Source organism: Mus pahari, chromosome 20, assembly GCF_900095145.1.
Source record: "Mus pahari chromosome 20, PAHARI_EIJ_v1.1, whole genome shotgun sequence".
NCBI lineage: Eukaryota > Metazoa > Chordata > Mammalia > Rodentia > Muridae > Mus > Mus pahari.
This window is the reverse complement of record NC_034609.1, coordinates 50449587-50466790: the sequence shown is the minus strand read 5'-3', so window position 1 is coordinate 50466790 and position 17204 is coordinate 50449587. Positions and strand designations below refer to the sequence as shown.

Below are 17204 nucleotides of genomic sequence, written 5' to 3'. Positions count from 1 at the left end.
ATATATATATATATATGAATAGAGAAACTTCCTTTCTCTAAGTGTCTTTGAGTTTTACTATTGTGAACAGACACCATGACCATGGCAAGTCTTATAAAGGACAATATTTAATTAGGGCTGGCATACAGGTTCAGAGATTCAGTTAATTATTATCAAGGTGGGAGTATGGTAGCATCTAGACAGGCATGGTGCAGGAGGAGCCAAGTGTTCTACACCTTCATCTGAAGGCTGCTACCTGACTTTCAGGTAGCTAGGTCTCATGCTCATGCCCACAGTGGCACACCTACTCCAACAAGACCACACCTCCTAATAATGCCACTTCCTGAGCCAAGCTTATACAAACCATCACACCATGGCCAAGGCAACTTACAGAAGACAGAATTTATTTAGGGCTTACAATTTCAGAAGGTGAGTCTGTGACCATAACATCCTAGTATGGATGATGCTATACTACTAGTAACTGGGAGCTTAAACCTTAAGACACAAGCACAGGCAGAAAGAGAGAGAGAGAGAGAGAGAGAGAGAGAGAGAGAGAGAGAGAGAGAGAGAGAGAGCAGAAATAGTGTGTTTTGAAGCAACACATGTACTCAAATAAGGACACATTTCCTGATTCTTACCAAGCAGTTTCAACAGCTGAGGATCAAATATTCAAACATATGAGCCTCTAGGGTCATTCTCAGTCAAACCACCACAGATACGTATATAAAAAGCAAGAAGTGATTAATAAGTAGGGTACCTGCCAACAGAAGCCAGCAGCAGGAAGTCAGAACACTCCCAAGATCCACAGACTACCCCCTCCATGCTAAAACCCCATCTTGCCAAAACCACAATCAAACCTACATAGACTTGGATCTTTCCTAAGTGTTCTGATAAAATACCACACATGAAGGAGAATTCTGCAAGTACATTTTGCTGATCAGAGATAATAAATGTATTTGGTTTACGTTCCCCTCTCCCAAGAATTTCTAAGAACCAGGAGTGTGCCTTTGTTAGGATTAACAAAGTTAATAGTTAATAGTTAGATTTAAAAAAAAAAAAAGCCTTTCCTATTACACAGCGAGTAAATAAGAAAGCATGGATTTATAAATGAAACAGGAAGCAGCAACAGAGGCAATTCATGTATGACAAATGGTCAACTGGAGGCCCATGCAGGCCGGCATGAGGATGTGGGATTCTCTGGACCTGGAGTTATGGGCCAGCTATCATGGGTGCTGAGAACAGAATGCTGGTCTCTGTCAGAAGAGCAAATGCTCTTAAGCACTGAGCCACCTCTCCAGGAAACTATCCCCAAAAGTAATTGCTATGACATTTTATTTCTATGTGGGTTTACATATATGTACATGCTACACTGCAGTTGTGGAGGTCAGAGGACAAACCTGGAGTCAGGCCTCTCTTTCCTGTACAGGGGCCCCAGCAGTGGAACCCAGGTTTCAGGTTGGCAGTAGGCAACTTTCCTTGCTGAACCTTCTTTGTGGCTCTTGGCTATATTTTATTAACAAACGCTTTTAAACCACAGTGCAAACAGCTACTTTTGTGGTGTATATTGGATCTATGATACCTCTAACTCTAGGGGTGGAACTGAGAGATTATGTCTTTAAAAACCACTTCAAGGCCTTATGTCTCAAAGTAAAATAAAATTATAATAAACAAAACCAAAAAAATCCTACTTAAATAAAATTAATCAACTTCTGATTATAAGTTGCATAAGAAAATTTAGTCGGTGGTGGCACATGCCTTTCTTTAGTCCCAGCACTTAGGAGGCAGACACAGATGGATCTCTTGTGAGTTTACGGTCAGCCTGGTCTACAGAGTGAGCTCCAGGACAGGCAAGGCTATGCAGAGAAACCCTGTCTCAAACTCCTCCCCCCCCCCCAAAAAAAAAATGTAGTATGAAAAAAATATTTATTACTACATGAAGAAAGATACCTGGAAACAGGCTGTGCTGTGCTATGGATGCTATATAAGTGAACAACTGTCTTCACTGGGAAAGATTCAGAACATGTCCTACTACAAAAAGAGACTGTGGAGCCCACGTAAGGCTTTGCAGGGGCATCTACAGACACACCATGATTCAAATGACTGACTCTCATCTCCCAACCAGCTACTCACACTTGTGTGAGCATCTTCCTTTGGAATGCCCTCCAGGAATTACTACCTTTCCAGAATAACATCTCTAGGACAGATGCCTTGTTTCCTTCAAGGAATGTGTCAAGCATACAGCGCTTTCAGGGGCTTTGCATAGTAGCCAACATTCAGTTGTCTCGAGTCTTTTGAATCCCTTTAGCATGTGGATGGTACCTTTTAATAGACCTGATTCTCAAGTTCATCAAAGGACATACAAAATATGACAGTTTCATAGATCTGGCCCCTAGTGTGGTAAATTATTTTGTATCTTGTTTTGTATTGACCTAAGGTTATACTATAATCATATTTCTATACCATTGGAAAGTCTTGGAAAATCTGACAAACAATGCCTTGGCCAGGGTTTGGCATTAGTATTTTATTTTATTTTTAATTTTGTATGTCAGGTTCTCACTGCAAAGCCCAGGTTGGCCTTGAGCTTAAGATTTTTCCATCACTGTTGGCCTGCAATTTCATTTTACCAAGGATTTTGAACTAATAGGTCTGAATAGTTCTTAGAACTTAAAGGAACCTATAAAACAGCCAAATTCCGTCAAACAATGTCATAGTTATTTGTTATAAATGGCTTGAGAGCATTTGCATTTGTGACTTAAGGTTGTTTGTTTTGTGAGAGGGAATGGAGATACAGATGTAAAGAGAAAATATTTCAAAATAATGAAACCCGGTACGGAGTGGCACCAGCTTTGTGGTTTCCACAAAGATACTTAAGAGACACAGCATTGCGGAGATGATGATCCTGTCGACTTTCCTAACATATTTGTGTCTAGTCTAGAGTCAGTCCTCCAAGGAAGAGTTGGGAGACGAGCCATCCTTAATGCTGTGATGAAGGTACAACATTCAGCTTACAACAGAGAATAGCCTTTTAAAAAGCAGGTCCAGCAAGGTCAGAAATGAAGCTGCCCCTGTGAAGCAGTTTTAGAGCTCTCTCTCCAACACAACTTCACAAGTTTAAATTGCTGTTTTCCTTCACTACATACGATATCTGAAACCAGTCTCGGAATGGCCCTTCTCTATACATAATTCTCGTCTTGAATTAGACTGAAATTCTAAACAGGAAAGCAAAGATTACATGTACTTATCATTTCTATAAAAATAAACACTCTGGGACAGTGATTCAATTAGTTAAGTCCCTGAGTTTGAGAGGCCACAAGGCTGAGTAAAATTTTCATGCTAACTTCCCAGACATGTCAATGTGCATGCATGTGCTGCTGTGTTCCCACTGAAGAACACATAATTCCCTCTTGCCTGCATTCACAGATTCCTTTCTGCTGGGTTGCTCAATCTGCCTGAGATCCCGGAACTGCCATCACATTTAAAATCATCCTCCACCACCAGTCAAACTCAGTTTCCAAATTCAGACACTTCTCTACCAGCTCCCAGATCACCCACCATCTGACTATAGCAAATCCCTGGAGAAAAATGGCGTCTGTTCATCTCGTTGTAGATAACTGGCTATCCTCATCATGGGGTGATAAATGTCTCACAGGGTTTCTGATGGAGAAATGTAGCATTCTACTGACCTTTGTCTCCTAGCACCCACCATCCTCATCACAAGGTGAGGGCCTCTCAGGATTTCTGACAACAGAAAGGACCAGTTTCAAGCATTTCCGGAATCTCTACACTCCTGGAGATGGGACTCTTGAGTCTGAGCTACCACATCCATCACTCACAATGCTCACCCAACCCCAGAGAGCTGGAAGCATCAAGGTCAGGTAGAAGACTGTAGAGCCTGCACACCAGTGGACCGAAAACCAAGCACTTCTATCCAGTTGCCACGGGGAAAATGGTGAGAACCAGCAGGGATTTATGAAGTGTCTGCTTTTCCTAGATCCAAGTCGTTTGTTCTTTATGTAGGGAAGCTGCACATGATTTTCCTCATTAAGAGTCAAACTGGAAGGAATTAAAAATGACTCGGCTCTAGAGTTGCTAGTTCTGCAGAAGAGCTTGTTTGTTTACTTGACTGGGTTCTGTGCATCCAAACTCAACGCCATGGCAACCACCAACTGTGGTGGGCTCTGCAATATTTTTCTGAATCCATCCTACTGGCAGGTTTATTTCTGTTTTCTCCTTTCGCTTTAGGCTTGTCATCTGTTTATTTTATCCTAATGTCTTTTCACAGTGAGGTGGGAAATGTGTAATGCAAGACAGAAAGTAACACGTTTGCAATACAAATACTGGTTTGACGTTGGCACATACACAATAATCTTATTTGTGATGAATTACAGCTCACAAGCAGTTTCAGACGCATGGGCCCTGGGAAGCTGGGATCCATGATTTTTAACTCATTCTCGTTTCTTTTGAGATAATACCACATAATATCTTTAAAAGAATATATAGCCAAGGTACCTTTGAAAAATTATTTAGCTGAAAGTCCTTTGAAGATATTTTAATTTTTTTCCCAGAGTTTAAGGTGAAAATAAAAAAAGAAAAAAGGAAAAAGGGAATGAATAAAAGTCCCACTCTAAAATTCAAGGTGAATTTTATACTGAGCCACAAGATAGTGCATTCAGGGTACTTCAAAAGAATGTTAATAAACTCAACTTTCAGTTTCAAGTCCACCCACAATCTATATTTTTTACCAAAGGAAAACATAAATCTGGACTTGCAGTTGTTATGATTAATAGGAAAGCACTGCAATTGCTCAAAGACTTAGAAATACAACATATATCTGGCTGTATGCTAATTCATGCTCTGTCTTCTAGAACACACCTGACAACAGTGTGAGCACAGATGATGGCTCTCTGCCACTGGTCTGGGATCTCACTGTTCTGCATTCAGATCTTCAGTCTCCAGCCTCAATTCAAAATGACCATCCTGGACTTTCGTAACTGATGTATGTTCACAGCTGTAGCCCTCAGCTCTTAATCACACATCTCCCCTGCCAAGCATGGTTTCCTAGCATGTGCTCCAGGTTCTCAGTCACTGGGCTGTGTTTTGCTCACCAGCCTATTCCTATTTCTTGCCGTCATCCTGGATTCCCAGTCACTTGGTAGACTCCTGGTCCTTAGTTCTCTGATACTAGTATAAGGCTACTTGACAATTTTTCCCTACCAAAAAGGGGGAAAAAAGCTGAAATACTTTTAAAAGAATAAAGTGAAAACAATAAAAGTTGATTAAGGGGTTCAAAAACAAGGCATAAACATGTTTCACCAGGTCATCACAAACTGAACAAAAGGAGGACGGTGTCACACATGAATAGGAAGGACCCCACCTGGCTAAGACACCCACACATCAGGCATTAATACACATGGTGTCATCCATGAATAGGAAGGACCCCACCTGGCTAAGACACCCACACATCAAGCATTAATACACAAAATTAAACATAATAATTATACTTTTATTTATAAAAATTTACATCTAAATCTATATCTATAATAACCTATAACATATAAATATACCTTATAATAATTAAACAACAAATTATAATAATTTATCATTATGTATAATTAACTATCTAAGAAAAACAACACTATTTGAATATATTAAAGCCCCCAAATTAATGTTTACTTCACAGTTGGGGGCAGCGGGGAGAATCCAGACAACTCGTGTAGCATTGGTAGACTTTACAGAATCATATTCTTTGTAGTACTAAGGATGAAAATAACAGCACCACGTTTGGTGTAGTGAGCATTTGGAGATTAAAGTCAGCTTGCCCAGCTTTCTAAGGAAATTTTTTAAAAAACTCAAGTGTCTTACCTAATTGCAGAAATGAGCTAAGAAAGACAAATTTGAAACAAATCCCCACCTAAGATATCTGGGTAACTTTTATTGTATGATTTTTTTTTCTTTTCTTTCTTTCTTTCTTTCTTTCTTTCTTTCTTTCTTTCTTTTTTTTTTTTTTTTTTTTAACATAATTACTGTAGTTCTCTGGGGATAAATAGAGGCATGGTGGTCAGCTTGCAACAGAGTGCATAAGTACCAGGATGTGCTAAGTGGTGAGCTGGTTAATATAATCTGAACCTACAGATCTTCCCTGTGCATAGAAACTTCCTCAATCGGGCATGTTTATTCTGTAGACAGATTTACAATGGAAGCAAGCAGCTGACCCCAGTGAAAACCTTTCCCTTATGCATGTGCGAAGTCAACACAGAAAACAGTGGACATTACGATCGATTAAAAAACCTGCAAGATACGTTACCTGCCGCCTCGAGCACTGAAAGGCACTACATGGATTCCCAGGGGCCCTCCATCGTTGGGGACTTGTACGAGCTTTACCATATCACTGTGAGACAATGATGAATGAGGAAGCATGAACATGGACTGTCAACAAACCCAAACAGAAACACAACAAAACAAAAACAGACACGCAACAAAAAACAAAACAAAAAACACACAAAAAAAAAAAAAAAAAAAAAAANNAAAAAAAAAAAAAAAAGAGAGAGAGAGAGAGAACAAAACAAAATCCCAGACAGACAGGCGACGGGCGCACACATACACACTCGAGAACGCAAGCGTGGTGATGGAGGCAGCACCAAAGTCCGCCTACCTGAACGCTAGTCTGATGGCATGGAGGGAGCAAATAAGGGCACAGAAGGTCCTCTTGGACCATTCTGTTCTGAGCAATATGACTTCACGCTTTGGACATCAGCGCCTTGATGTTACTGACACTCCAATAGCTAACTTGAGAACTCTTAGGCTAGCTAAACATGGGGCATTGTGCACACATGGCATATGGCAACTTACAACGTGCTCCAATGCATGTCACTCCGTCCTTCCAGTAACCCGTTAAGGACGCAGAGCTCTTGCTCCTGCAGGTTGACTGTCTAAAGGAGACTGCTAATGACCTCACAGCTCACTATGATGAACCACCCTCCATTTCCTTAGCTGCAGAGTAGTGTGAGGGTGGTTTCTGAAGCTTACTCTCTCGGTCCAAGGGACCCACTGAAACCAAATGCTTCTGTTTGTTTTTGCTTCTGAGCAACTGCACTTAGCGTGGTGGCCAGGAACTGACACTTCTTCTGTGGATCTTTACTGGTAGCATTGCCTTGAGATTAATGAAGATGATGATATAGAGAAGGTAGATTTCTAGACTACGTGAGAGGTTTTACATCCTTTGCAGATTCTTTTTTTAACGTATGCACACATTTTCAGAGAGCTGCATGTATACCGATCCATATTTGGAAATAGAATGCCAATTAAGTATCTACTATAAACAATTTGGAAAACTGTAAGTAACTACCATTGGATCCAACAGGGATCCCAATGTAGTTTTTAATATAAAACAAAATGCCAAGCTTTGAACTATATTTCTTATATAATCAGCTGATAACATATGTACTAAAAATGTCTCACTTATATAAAAAGTAAGTCCAGCTAACAATAGAGATAGCCAACAAAGCAGAATCATGTATATAGATTTAATTACACATATTAATTAAATTAAAAGTCTGGTATGGTGCTTTATGCCTATGTTCTCAGAATCCAGGAAGCTGAGGCAGGAGGAGGACAGACTGCTGTATGTTTGAAACTAGCCTAGGCTATAAAGGGAGGCTTTTCTCTAAACAAACGAACAGTATCTGTACACACAGCTAAAACGTTTACTAAAGTAACATTATGTATAAGTCATTTTCACACAACTATATAAAACTCATGTTTTTAAACCACTAATACTAATTTGAACATTTGCATCTCAATGAAGAAAAGCATTAATTTTAATGACTTTATTTTAGTCTACATTCTCTCTGTAAAAAAAAGGTGGCACCTCAAGCATCTCTTAAATGCTGGTGGTTGCATCTATAAATCCATGGTATCTAAGCCTGCTCAATCCTACTGTGATGTTCTTAGCACATGCGCGTGCGCACACACACACACACACACACACACACACACACACACACCTGTTCTGGAAGAAGTTTATTAATAGTGTTGTCTTCACCCTACATTTAGACCAAAAAGTCAAATAAAAGATCAGTATGACTGTCCTCCCTACTCCAGTCTACCAGGGGAGGAGCTGAGAACAGTCTCCACTGTAAACATGCTAATATCCCAGCTCTAAAGCTGTGAAGTAGCAAAAGGCTAAAATCGGGTTTGGTCTGGACTCCCAACTATGGCATTCATCATCCCACCAAGAATCTTCACAGACCCTGTTTCTTCAGCTAAATTGTGTGCATGTATGTGCTTGTGTGTACGTGACCAAGGCATACTTTATCCAACTAATTTTTGGTATTAAAATAATATTCTGTTATTAATTTTAATTATCAATATGAATAAGATGAATATTTTTTCTCACTTCGCAAACTTGAACAAATGATCAACATACAGACAGGGAAAGCAATCCGAAAACAGTTACGATGTTTACAGAGCTGTTAACATGACAGACATCTTCAATCAAATACTATGCTATTGTAATTTAGCAGTTTTCACCAAAACATGAAACCCTGGGTAGGCACATATGAGCTTCCACGCCTCGCTGCTTACAAGGCATCACACATGAAGGATGTTCTTAGTGAACATGAAGCAGCGCAGGCATAGCTTTTACCTAAGCACAAACATTCTGCACGCCGTATGCTTTAGAACACCTGCTGCCCGTAGCGATGCTGCACATACACAGTAAAAAATGAGGCCAAGCCATAGGGACTTACTCGAGGGAAAAGTTGGGCATGTTCTCCAATCCAGTATCAGCATGTCCAACCGGCTCCACTCGGCTGCTGTCTTCTTCTGTGCCTTCCTCATCCTAGAGGCAGAATGACAAAGAAAAGCATGAAGGAAGCTGAGAAGCACGCGGATCCTGTTAAGAGGTCTTTTGTCCAGGAACTCTTAGGTGGTAAGACACAGATGCTTTCCTGAACAAGCAAGAAAGAGTCTCAAGAGACAATGTGTCCCAGGCAGTCAACAGAAAGTCCCAGGATACAGAAAGAAAACTGCACTGTAATTAATGCAAATTCCTTTATCTTGTTATTTATGTCATTTTTTGAATGTATCTTTTAGGCAGTAATTATATTGCTGCAATGTTGTGATACATTTCTAAGTGAATACATTTACAGCCCTAAAACACTTCAAAGACCAAAACAGTTGGGGTGCTAGTAGACCATGACCACTACCAAAGACATAGCAAAGCCTTCCCCCATTACTTACTAACTCAGCTTGTCATGATGAGAATTTAGTAGGGAAAATTCCAAGCCTAAAATCCTTGCTCCAGGAAGGCTCCTCAAAGAGCATCCCTCAGCAGCTGAGTACCTTGTGCCTCTCTCAGGACAGAAGCCTTGGTTATAGACTCTTACCTGCTTAGAGGTATACAGCAATACCTAAGGCAAGGGGAACACAAACACTCTGTATATACAGTCCCTGTACTTGCACACCACCTTTGAAAATGCCCTATTGTATCACAGATATTGTTGAGTATGTTTGTATTCCAAAAGGAAGTGGGATAAATGCTGTTGCTGGCATGAATAAGTGAAATGCAACCTACCCAAGGACCCTCTTTTCCTTATCATCTTGTTGATGTTCTTCCATTAAGGAGTTTACCAATCAACCCTTCCTTGACTCTTTGAGGCCACTTGAATAATGACGAGCATGCCTGATTGTTATCAGTGTTCTAAATCAACAAATTTACACAAGATCCATTTTCCAAATACAATGGTTCAGAGGGCCATGCGTATTTCAACTCGAATGAACTGTCTGGCAACAACAACAGCAGACTCTGTAAAATCTTGTTAATCAAAGCAAAACTAACCCTAGCAATCTCTGGGGTTGTCTAAAGGGAGCTATTAAGTATAGCTTAACTGATCTACTCCCATGCTTATAGAAATAATTTAGGTACACATATAATTTTATTTTTTCCTTCTATTTTTTATTCTTGTTTGTGTGTTTTACTATGAATGCATTAAACCAACTGCATTAGGAAAGGGGTCAATGAAGATGAAGAACTTTTTTTTTTTTTTTTTTTTTTTAATTTGAGATACGGTTTCATACTCTAGGCTGGCCTAAAGTTCCTCTGTAACCACATTCTCGATCCCCTTGACTGTGGTGGGATCACAGGCACATGTGACCATGCCTGGCCAATCTCCTCTTTCTTGCACATACTTAACTTGTGAGATATGTATTATATAAATGATACACACACACATATATATTACATATATACATAATGTATATAATTTATCATAATTACATATGCATGCATACATGCATGCATGCCAGCAACAGATACACCAGTCAACAAAAGAATAAACAGGACAGACAGTACAGAACATTCCTAAAGGGAGCTTAGAGAAAGGCAGATTACTCCATCACATCTTTCTGTCATCTCCTGCTCTGCCGTGGCATGCATCCCGGGAGTGGCAGACATACCCATGCATCCTGCACTCCCTGCTCCGAGGAGCTGGGTGCTTGAAGATTGATGCTCCTGTGCTTTGAGAGGCTCTAATATGTACTTCTTAACCATCTATCTCTCTTAAGCACCACCATATAATACATCTCAAAGGTTAACAGCTTCTTGAACCCGCCTAAGAACACCACTTTGAATGTAAACACGAACTCCCTAAATGATGCTTCTCCGTTGGGAGTTGGAAGGTGGAGAGGTGGCAGGATTGTTTATAAGCCAGATGTAAGGGGGGAAAAATGATCTTACAGGTTAAAGACATTTTGTTCTAAGATCTATTAATAGTTTAAGCCCCACTGAAATGTCACTAAGATCTATCCCCCACTGAAACACCAATGTGGCACCAGGAAAACAGCCACATAAAGAATATCCCAACTACAGAGACACACCAGGAAGAAGGGATTTACAGAGTATTTCCCTACAGGTCGGCCCCCAAGCATGGAAGAGACTCTGGAGATCTGTGCATAGAACTTAGCTAGGGTACATGAGACTGTGCTCAGTGGCTGAGGCAACTACAGATTAGCATCTTTTACACGGGTCAGCATCAGCTACTGCATCCTATATTTTGTCTTGTATGTTGTAAAAGCCACGTACACACAAGTACTGTCAGCAAAACTAAATACTGCATCCCACTGTGACCATAAAGAAAAATGAAGTCCAGCTAACATACAATCAATATTTAAGGACTAGCACACTAAGTAAAGCTAGATACTGGTAAGGAACTTCCAGGTGCAGTTTCTCATCCCTCTCTTTTAATTAGGAATGCAGAGGTTGAAATTTCAGGTTGAGGTGTTAAAACACTGGAGAGTGATGCTAATGAAGGAAGGTGATACCCTGTCTCTGTGTCTTCTAAGAATTGGGAACAAACGAGACATACTTCTCTCTGGAATAGATGATCCACAACTGGGATGACCTATGCCCCAATTTAGCATGGTGCTTGAACACTATACCTGCCAAACATGGCAATTTACATATGTCATTAAAACCAAGTACCAGGGGCTATAGAGATGGTAAAGTGTTTGTTCGGGGGACCTGTGTTTGGCTCCCAGCAGTCACATCTAATTAAATAACCATCTGTAATTCTAGCAACAGGAGATAGGAAGCCTCCGTCTACGTTGGGTGCCTGTACATCCCCACACAGAAATACTTAGCATAGGCAAATAACTAAAATAATAAAAAATAAATCCTAAAAAAAAAATATAAGAACTTGATGTAAGAAATACACCTTGACAGATATTTTTGGGTGATTAGATATCAATATGACATATTTAAAATTTTAACTTATCTACTTTATGTGTATGGGTGTGTGCTTGTATGAGTTTATGTGTTACCATGTGTGTAGGAGTCCACGGAGGCCAGAAGAAAGCATTAGATATCTTGGAAAGTTACAGGTGGTGGTGAGCATCTGTGTGGATGCTGGGATCTGAACCCTGGTCCCCTGCATGAGCAGTTAGTGAGTGCTCTTAACCACTGAGCCATCTCCCTGGTCCCTGATACATCTTATAAAATAATGGTAGGCTTGCCTGCGGTTCCCGTTCATCCTTTCATACTCTGCATGCCTTGCAAAATAGTTTAATATAAACAAACTGCCCATTCAATCACATGAAAATCCACAGTGGGGAAACTTGCATAACACCTGATGTTTATTGCGCTTTGCTGAACACACAGATTTTCATTGTGAATTGCCTCTAGGGATGAGAAAAAGCTAACACACACACACACACACACACACACACACACACACACTCACACACCATCAGGTGGAAGAAGAAAATACTGTGGATTACAAGTAAAGGAAATATTCAAAGAGAAAGTAAATGCCAGCAACTGTGGTTACATCGCAAACATATACAGTTATGACATGCTGTGTGTTAGCAGTCAAAGGAACTGTGGCAGCTGTGACCCGAGCTCCTCCAGAGCTTGGAAGTGTGACTATAATACCATGACGGACCCTGCTAGGAGATGCAGGGCTAGTGGAAGACAGAAAACACAAAACAAAACAAAACAACAACAAAAAAACATGATCATAGTGTCAAAGCCAGTCTGTTCCTTACCCATAGCATCTCCGGCGTAAGAGCTTCTGTAAGATAGCAAGAAGTGGGGGATACTGGAAAGAAGAAAATTGAGAATAGGCCAGGTTTACTGTGGCTACCGAGAGAGACCCTGTGCCTATGTTCAAAGCTGTCTATTATGCAAATGCCCTCAAAACAAGGCTGTCCAGAAATGAAGGGATGGCCACGGGGACCCATCATATCCTGTGTCCTCATGTCATGGGCTACCATTGCAGCTAATGTATGAACAGAAGCCTGAAAGTCAAGTGTGCACGTGTAAAGAGTATATTTTCATCCTCTGTGGACCTTTCTTTACACTCGTTTAGCACCGTGCTGAAGCAAAGTCCTGGAAACTAAAATAAAGTGAAGTATAGTACCACAGAGTCTCAGAGGGAGGTGAGAGAACCGCTCAAGGAAGGAGAAACCAGTTCACACTGGAGACGATATCTGGAAGACAATTTCCCCACAAGGAAAGAAAAGAGTAATTGTTTCAGTTTAAAAAAAAATAACTTGAACAAAATCAGACATTTCAAAAATTTCAATGGGGCAGTGGTTCTCAACCTAGGGTCTCAACCACTTTGGGGGGTGGTGGTCAACAGAGCCATTCATGGGGGTCACTTAAGGCCATCTGCACATCCGATATTTACATTAAAATTTATAACAGTAGCAAAACTATAGTTAGGAAGTTGCAACAGAAATGACTTTATTTATGGTTGGGGGTCGCCACAACATGAGGAACCTTTAAAGAGTCACAGCATCAGGAAGACTGAGAATCACTCACTGCAAGGGAGAACGGGAGACGGAAGAAAAATTCATATTGGCAAAATTAACATTTCTTAAGTAAAAGAAGTCGACTTCTAGAAAGCATGAAAGAGAATGAATTCATCACAAGGTGCCAGTTACTGAAACCATGCACAGTTCTAACCCTGTTGTGTACCACAGTAGTGCTGACTGAACCTGTGGGTGGGAGAGGAGGCTGAGGGCGCCAGGGACAGGGCTAAGCCCACACTCCGGCATGTGTCTACCATAGCTCTGAACTACGGTCCTGAGATGACAGAGGCAGGAAAGAGGAGCAGCCCGAGAGTAGCAAGTTTTCCATCCCATCTGGAGAGAGGAGGACATTAAGGCATGTGAGACAGCGGGGAGGCATCTGGGGAGAGTCTGCGCTGGTGAGAGGCTTGGCAGAGAATGCTCCTCATCCTGAGAACGCTGCACTACGTCCTTGAACTCTGAGTGCGACCTGTGAAATGCCTGCCTGGGATGAAAGCATTTCAGAATCAGCTAAACACTGAGTCTTTCCAGGCTCCAAGGGGGAACTGACATTAGACTTATTTTGAAGATATAAGGCAAGGAGCCCAGACCTGGTCCCTGAAGGGTATCTAGGTGTACGTTCCTAGCATACACACTCTTCAGGGTACCATTTCTTGGGTGGTGGGTTGACAGATGGGTAATATAAAGGACTCCCAGACAGCAGTTTGCAGAGCTTCAGAAAAAGCCAGTATCTTAGCGATTCCAGTGTGGACACATCTGCTCAGATTCTTTATGTAAGTTCAGATGTAATTTACTTATCAGGGGTAATGCATAAGACAAAAACTCTACTGTGTTATTACTTTTTTCAAGTTTACAGAACGAAGAGAGCCCCAAAATCCAGTTTAAACTCTCACACAGAAGGGGGATTAATTTTATTAACTCTTAGCTCACTCTATTAAAAACATAAAAGGGGGAAAAATAAAGAAAAAAAATAAAGAAAACAGTATCAGAACAGTCAAAGGAGAGGAAAGAATGAGATGCCAAATTAATTTGACTGAGGGTAGAAAATAAAATTTTCTCCAAAGCGGCCACCATGTAATGTGAGCTTCAACTCAGCTTCAGGTATGTTACAACCCAACTCTAGCATACAGCGGTGTAACTAACCAACTGAGCCTTCTCCAGTCTCAGACTGAAGGCTGCCAGGTTCGGCTCATGTAAGCAAAAGCCCATTGGAGTCACCAGGCAAACCCTGAGCTATATTTCTTTTCTTCTTGCTGATGAAAAACAACTCATGAGGCATTCCACACACTTTCTTTGGAATTTTGCCAGGGTCTACAGCCTTTGTTTGCTTCTTTGTTGTCTATCTCTATTTAATCAGTCTTAGTCTTTCAACAGAGAAAACAATAAACTTTCCACTCACAGAGGACAAAAGGAGACGGTTTGGGGGTCAGGTCATCCATAAGAGGTGAGAGCACTATGTGAGGATACCTGTGCCCAGCTGCTTGCGAAACATCAATGCTCAAGATTCTCCTCCATGATGGTAATAACCCCCAAACTAATAACCTTGGAGTAAAAACCTCAATTCACCAGTAGACAATTCATCTTTGAGTGATAAGTCCTCACGCCAGCCATTCAGTATGGAGAACTACGCCTGTCTGTATAAGCTAAATATCATCTAAATTTGCACAAATTTTTAATGGTTTTAGCTACCTTCTATTTGAGTGCTAAATATTTTTCTGGTCTTCATAGAATAAAATTTCTGAAGCTCAGAAAGTTAGGTGGATGCCATGGTAAGATAAATGAGAGTAATTAGAAAAGTTAAGGGCTTGAATCCTGCCTTCATCTGTTCCTGTGTTTAGAAAAAGTAGAAACGGTTTCATGATAAGAAACACCACCACAGTACCAATTTCACAAAGCTCTGCAAACTCAAGTAGAAGCCATCATCCACCTGTGTTGGCACATACAGTATTCCAAGGAACTGGGATTTTCAAAATAAAAGATCACAGTTGTAGAAATTTATCATTTAAGGAATCACATTATTAAATAGTAAAATTCTATTTCAGTTTGTACATTTCCTGCCTATCACTGATTTTATGCTTAAAACATAAAAATGGATGACCCTGTAGTAACCTCTCAAGTTTATAGTACATTCTCTCAAAATCTCTTCTTATTCTTAACAGAATACAGAATACAACACTTTAAATAATTCTACTACACTAATTATCTATTAAATGTTCTCTTTCATACTTTTGACAGTCATTGCATAACCTTCCTGACTCAGTGAAAGACTTACGACTTCATAAAATGTATCCCTAAGTATCTTAGGGAAAACATTTATTTGGAGGTAGACAGAATGAGCGAGGCTACTTTTTAAATTACACTTGATAGATTATTCTACAGGGACGTGGCTTCCAAGTCCTTCTGAGAACTGTGAAGAGGATTCCAGAAGGTATTCGTGTTGGTGGCGCAGCTCCTTGATTAATTCGCCAGCTCCCCAGGGAAGGCTAGTTCCCATCACACTGGAAAAGACATCTGTGGACAGAGGAACTTCCTAACTGAATGATAAGATTGTATCAGCCTTCCAGAGAGATAAAATAAGACAGTGGGTAAAACAGGTTCACCCCACGGTCAGGTCACTGCATTCTATGAGAGTAACATAATGTTTTAAAGGGTTTGGCTGCTAGGCGTGGCGGCATGCACCTGCATCCCAGCATTCCAAATTCTGGGTCCACATAGGGAGAAATCATACAACAACAACAACAACAACAACAACAACAACAACAACAAATCAGCCAGGTACTGGAGGTGGCACACACCAACATTCACACAGAGAGGGAGTTTAAGGCCAGCCTGAGCTACAGGGGAAAAAAAAGCATCCGCAGAAGAAATTATTTAATTTTCATTTAATTTTGGTAGGCCATATGCACCTAAAAAAAAAAAAATCTATTCACTTCTCTTAAGTTTTTCAAGTTAGTGAAATACATTTAAGGTATACCACTATAAGCTTCTAAATTTCATCAGTATCTACCATAATGGCTTCCTTTTTCATCTCTAATTTTATTATCTGGGGGTGGGGGTAGGCAAAAGGTTTTTCAATCTATGGAACAAAATCTAGCAACAACAACAACAACAACAACAACAACAACAACAACAGCCTAATTCAAACACTCTCCAAAGACAGAACTAAGTCATAGGATCCTGTAAAACAAAAACTTCTACAGGAACTGAGTTAACAGTGGCCAGTGGTTACCTTTTGATAGCTGGCCAGAATAACACCCCCTGGCTTTATAATGACACTGATAAGAAGAACTATGATTCAGGGATAGTTGGACACTATGCGTTTTGAGACATGAACAAATCTGTGTTTTTTGGAGGGAGCCAGATACACATATTAACCACCTCAGAGTGTGGGGTTTCGTTTCAAAATGTCAAGTTTTCCTTGCTCTGAGACCTTTTTATCTCCACGATATAGTAAATTTGAGGCTGGCCCAGATTATATGACACCATGTCTCAAATAAATAAATAACCTTTAAAAGTTGAAAATTTATATACTGAGGTTAAAGCAACAAGCAAAAATAAAATAAAATAGAGGGCTGGTAAGACGGCTCCGCAGGTAAAGCCTCGATGACAAGCCTGGCAGCCTGGGTTTGATACCTGTAACCCACATGGTGGATAGAAAAGGAGACTCCTCCATGTTTTCCTCTGATGTTCACATGTGTGCTCCCACATACATGCACACACTAAATTATAAACATAAACATAAAAAATTTAATGAAGACATTTAAATCAGTAATAAAAATTCTTAAGGAATTATTGGTGCTGTTAGAGCAACTCCTTAAAACAATCTTCAAAATTTAAAAACACATGTTTTAATCACAGTGCCAAAATTTCACACACACACACACACACACACACACACACACACACACACACACACA

General features: G+C 40.3%; 1 protein-coding gene across 12 annotated transcripts in view; it reads right to left on the bottom strand.

Annotated features, from left to right (window-relative positions):
* The window catches only part of Pard3 (par-3 family cell polarity regulator), a 557497-nt gene that overhangs the window by 250683 nt on the left and 289610 nt on the right, over positions 1-17204 (bottom strand). For 11 of the 12 annotated variants that reach the window (XM_021220703.2, XM_021220690.2, XM_021220693.2 and 8 more), the window contains exons 6-7: positions 8727-8818; positions 6284-6367 (exon numbers count right to left, since the gene is read on the bottom strand). In XM_021220703.2, coding sequence (XP_021076362.1) covers positions 6284-6367; positions 8727-8818 — 176 coding nt within the window. The remainder of the gene's footprint in view (positions 1-6283; positions 6368-8726; positions 8819-17204) is intronic. The other variant, XM_029532463.1, reaches the window with a different exon arrangement.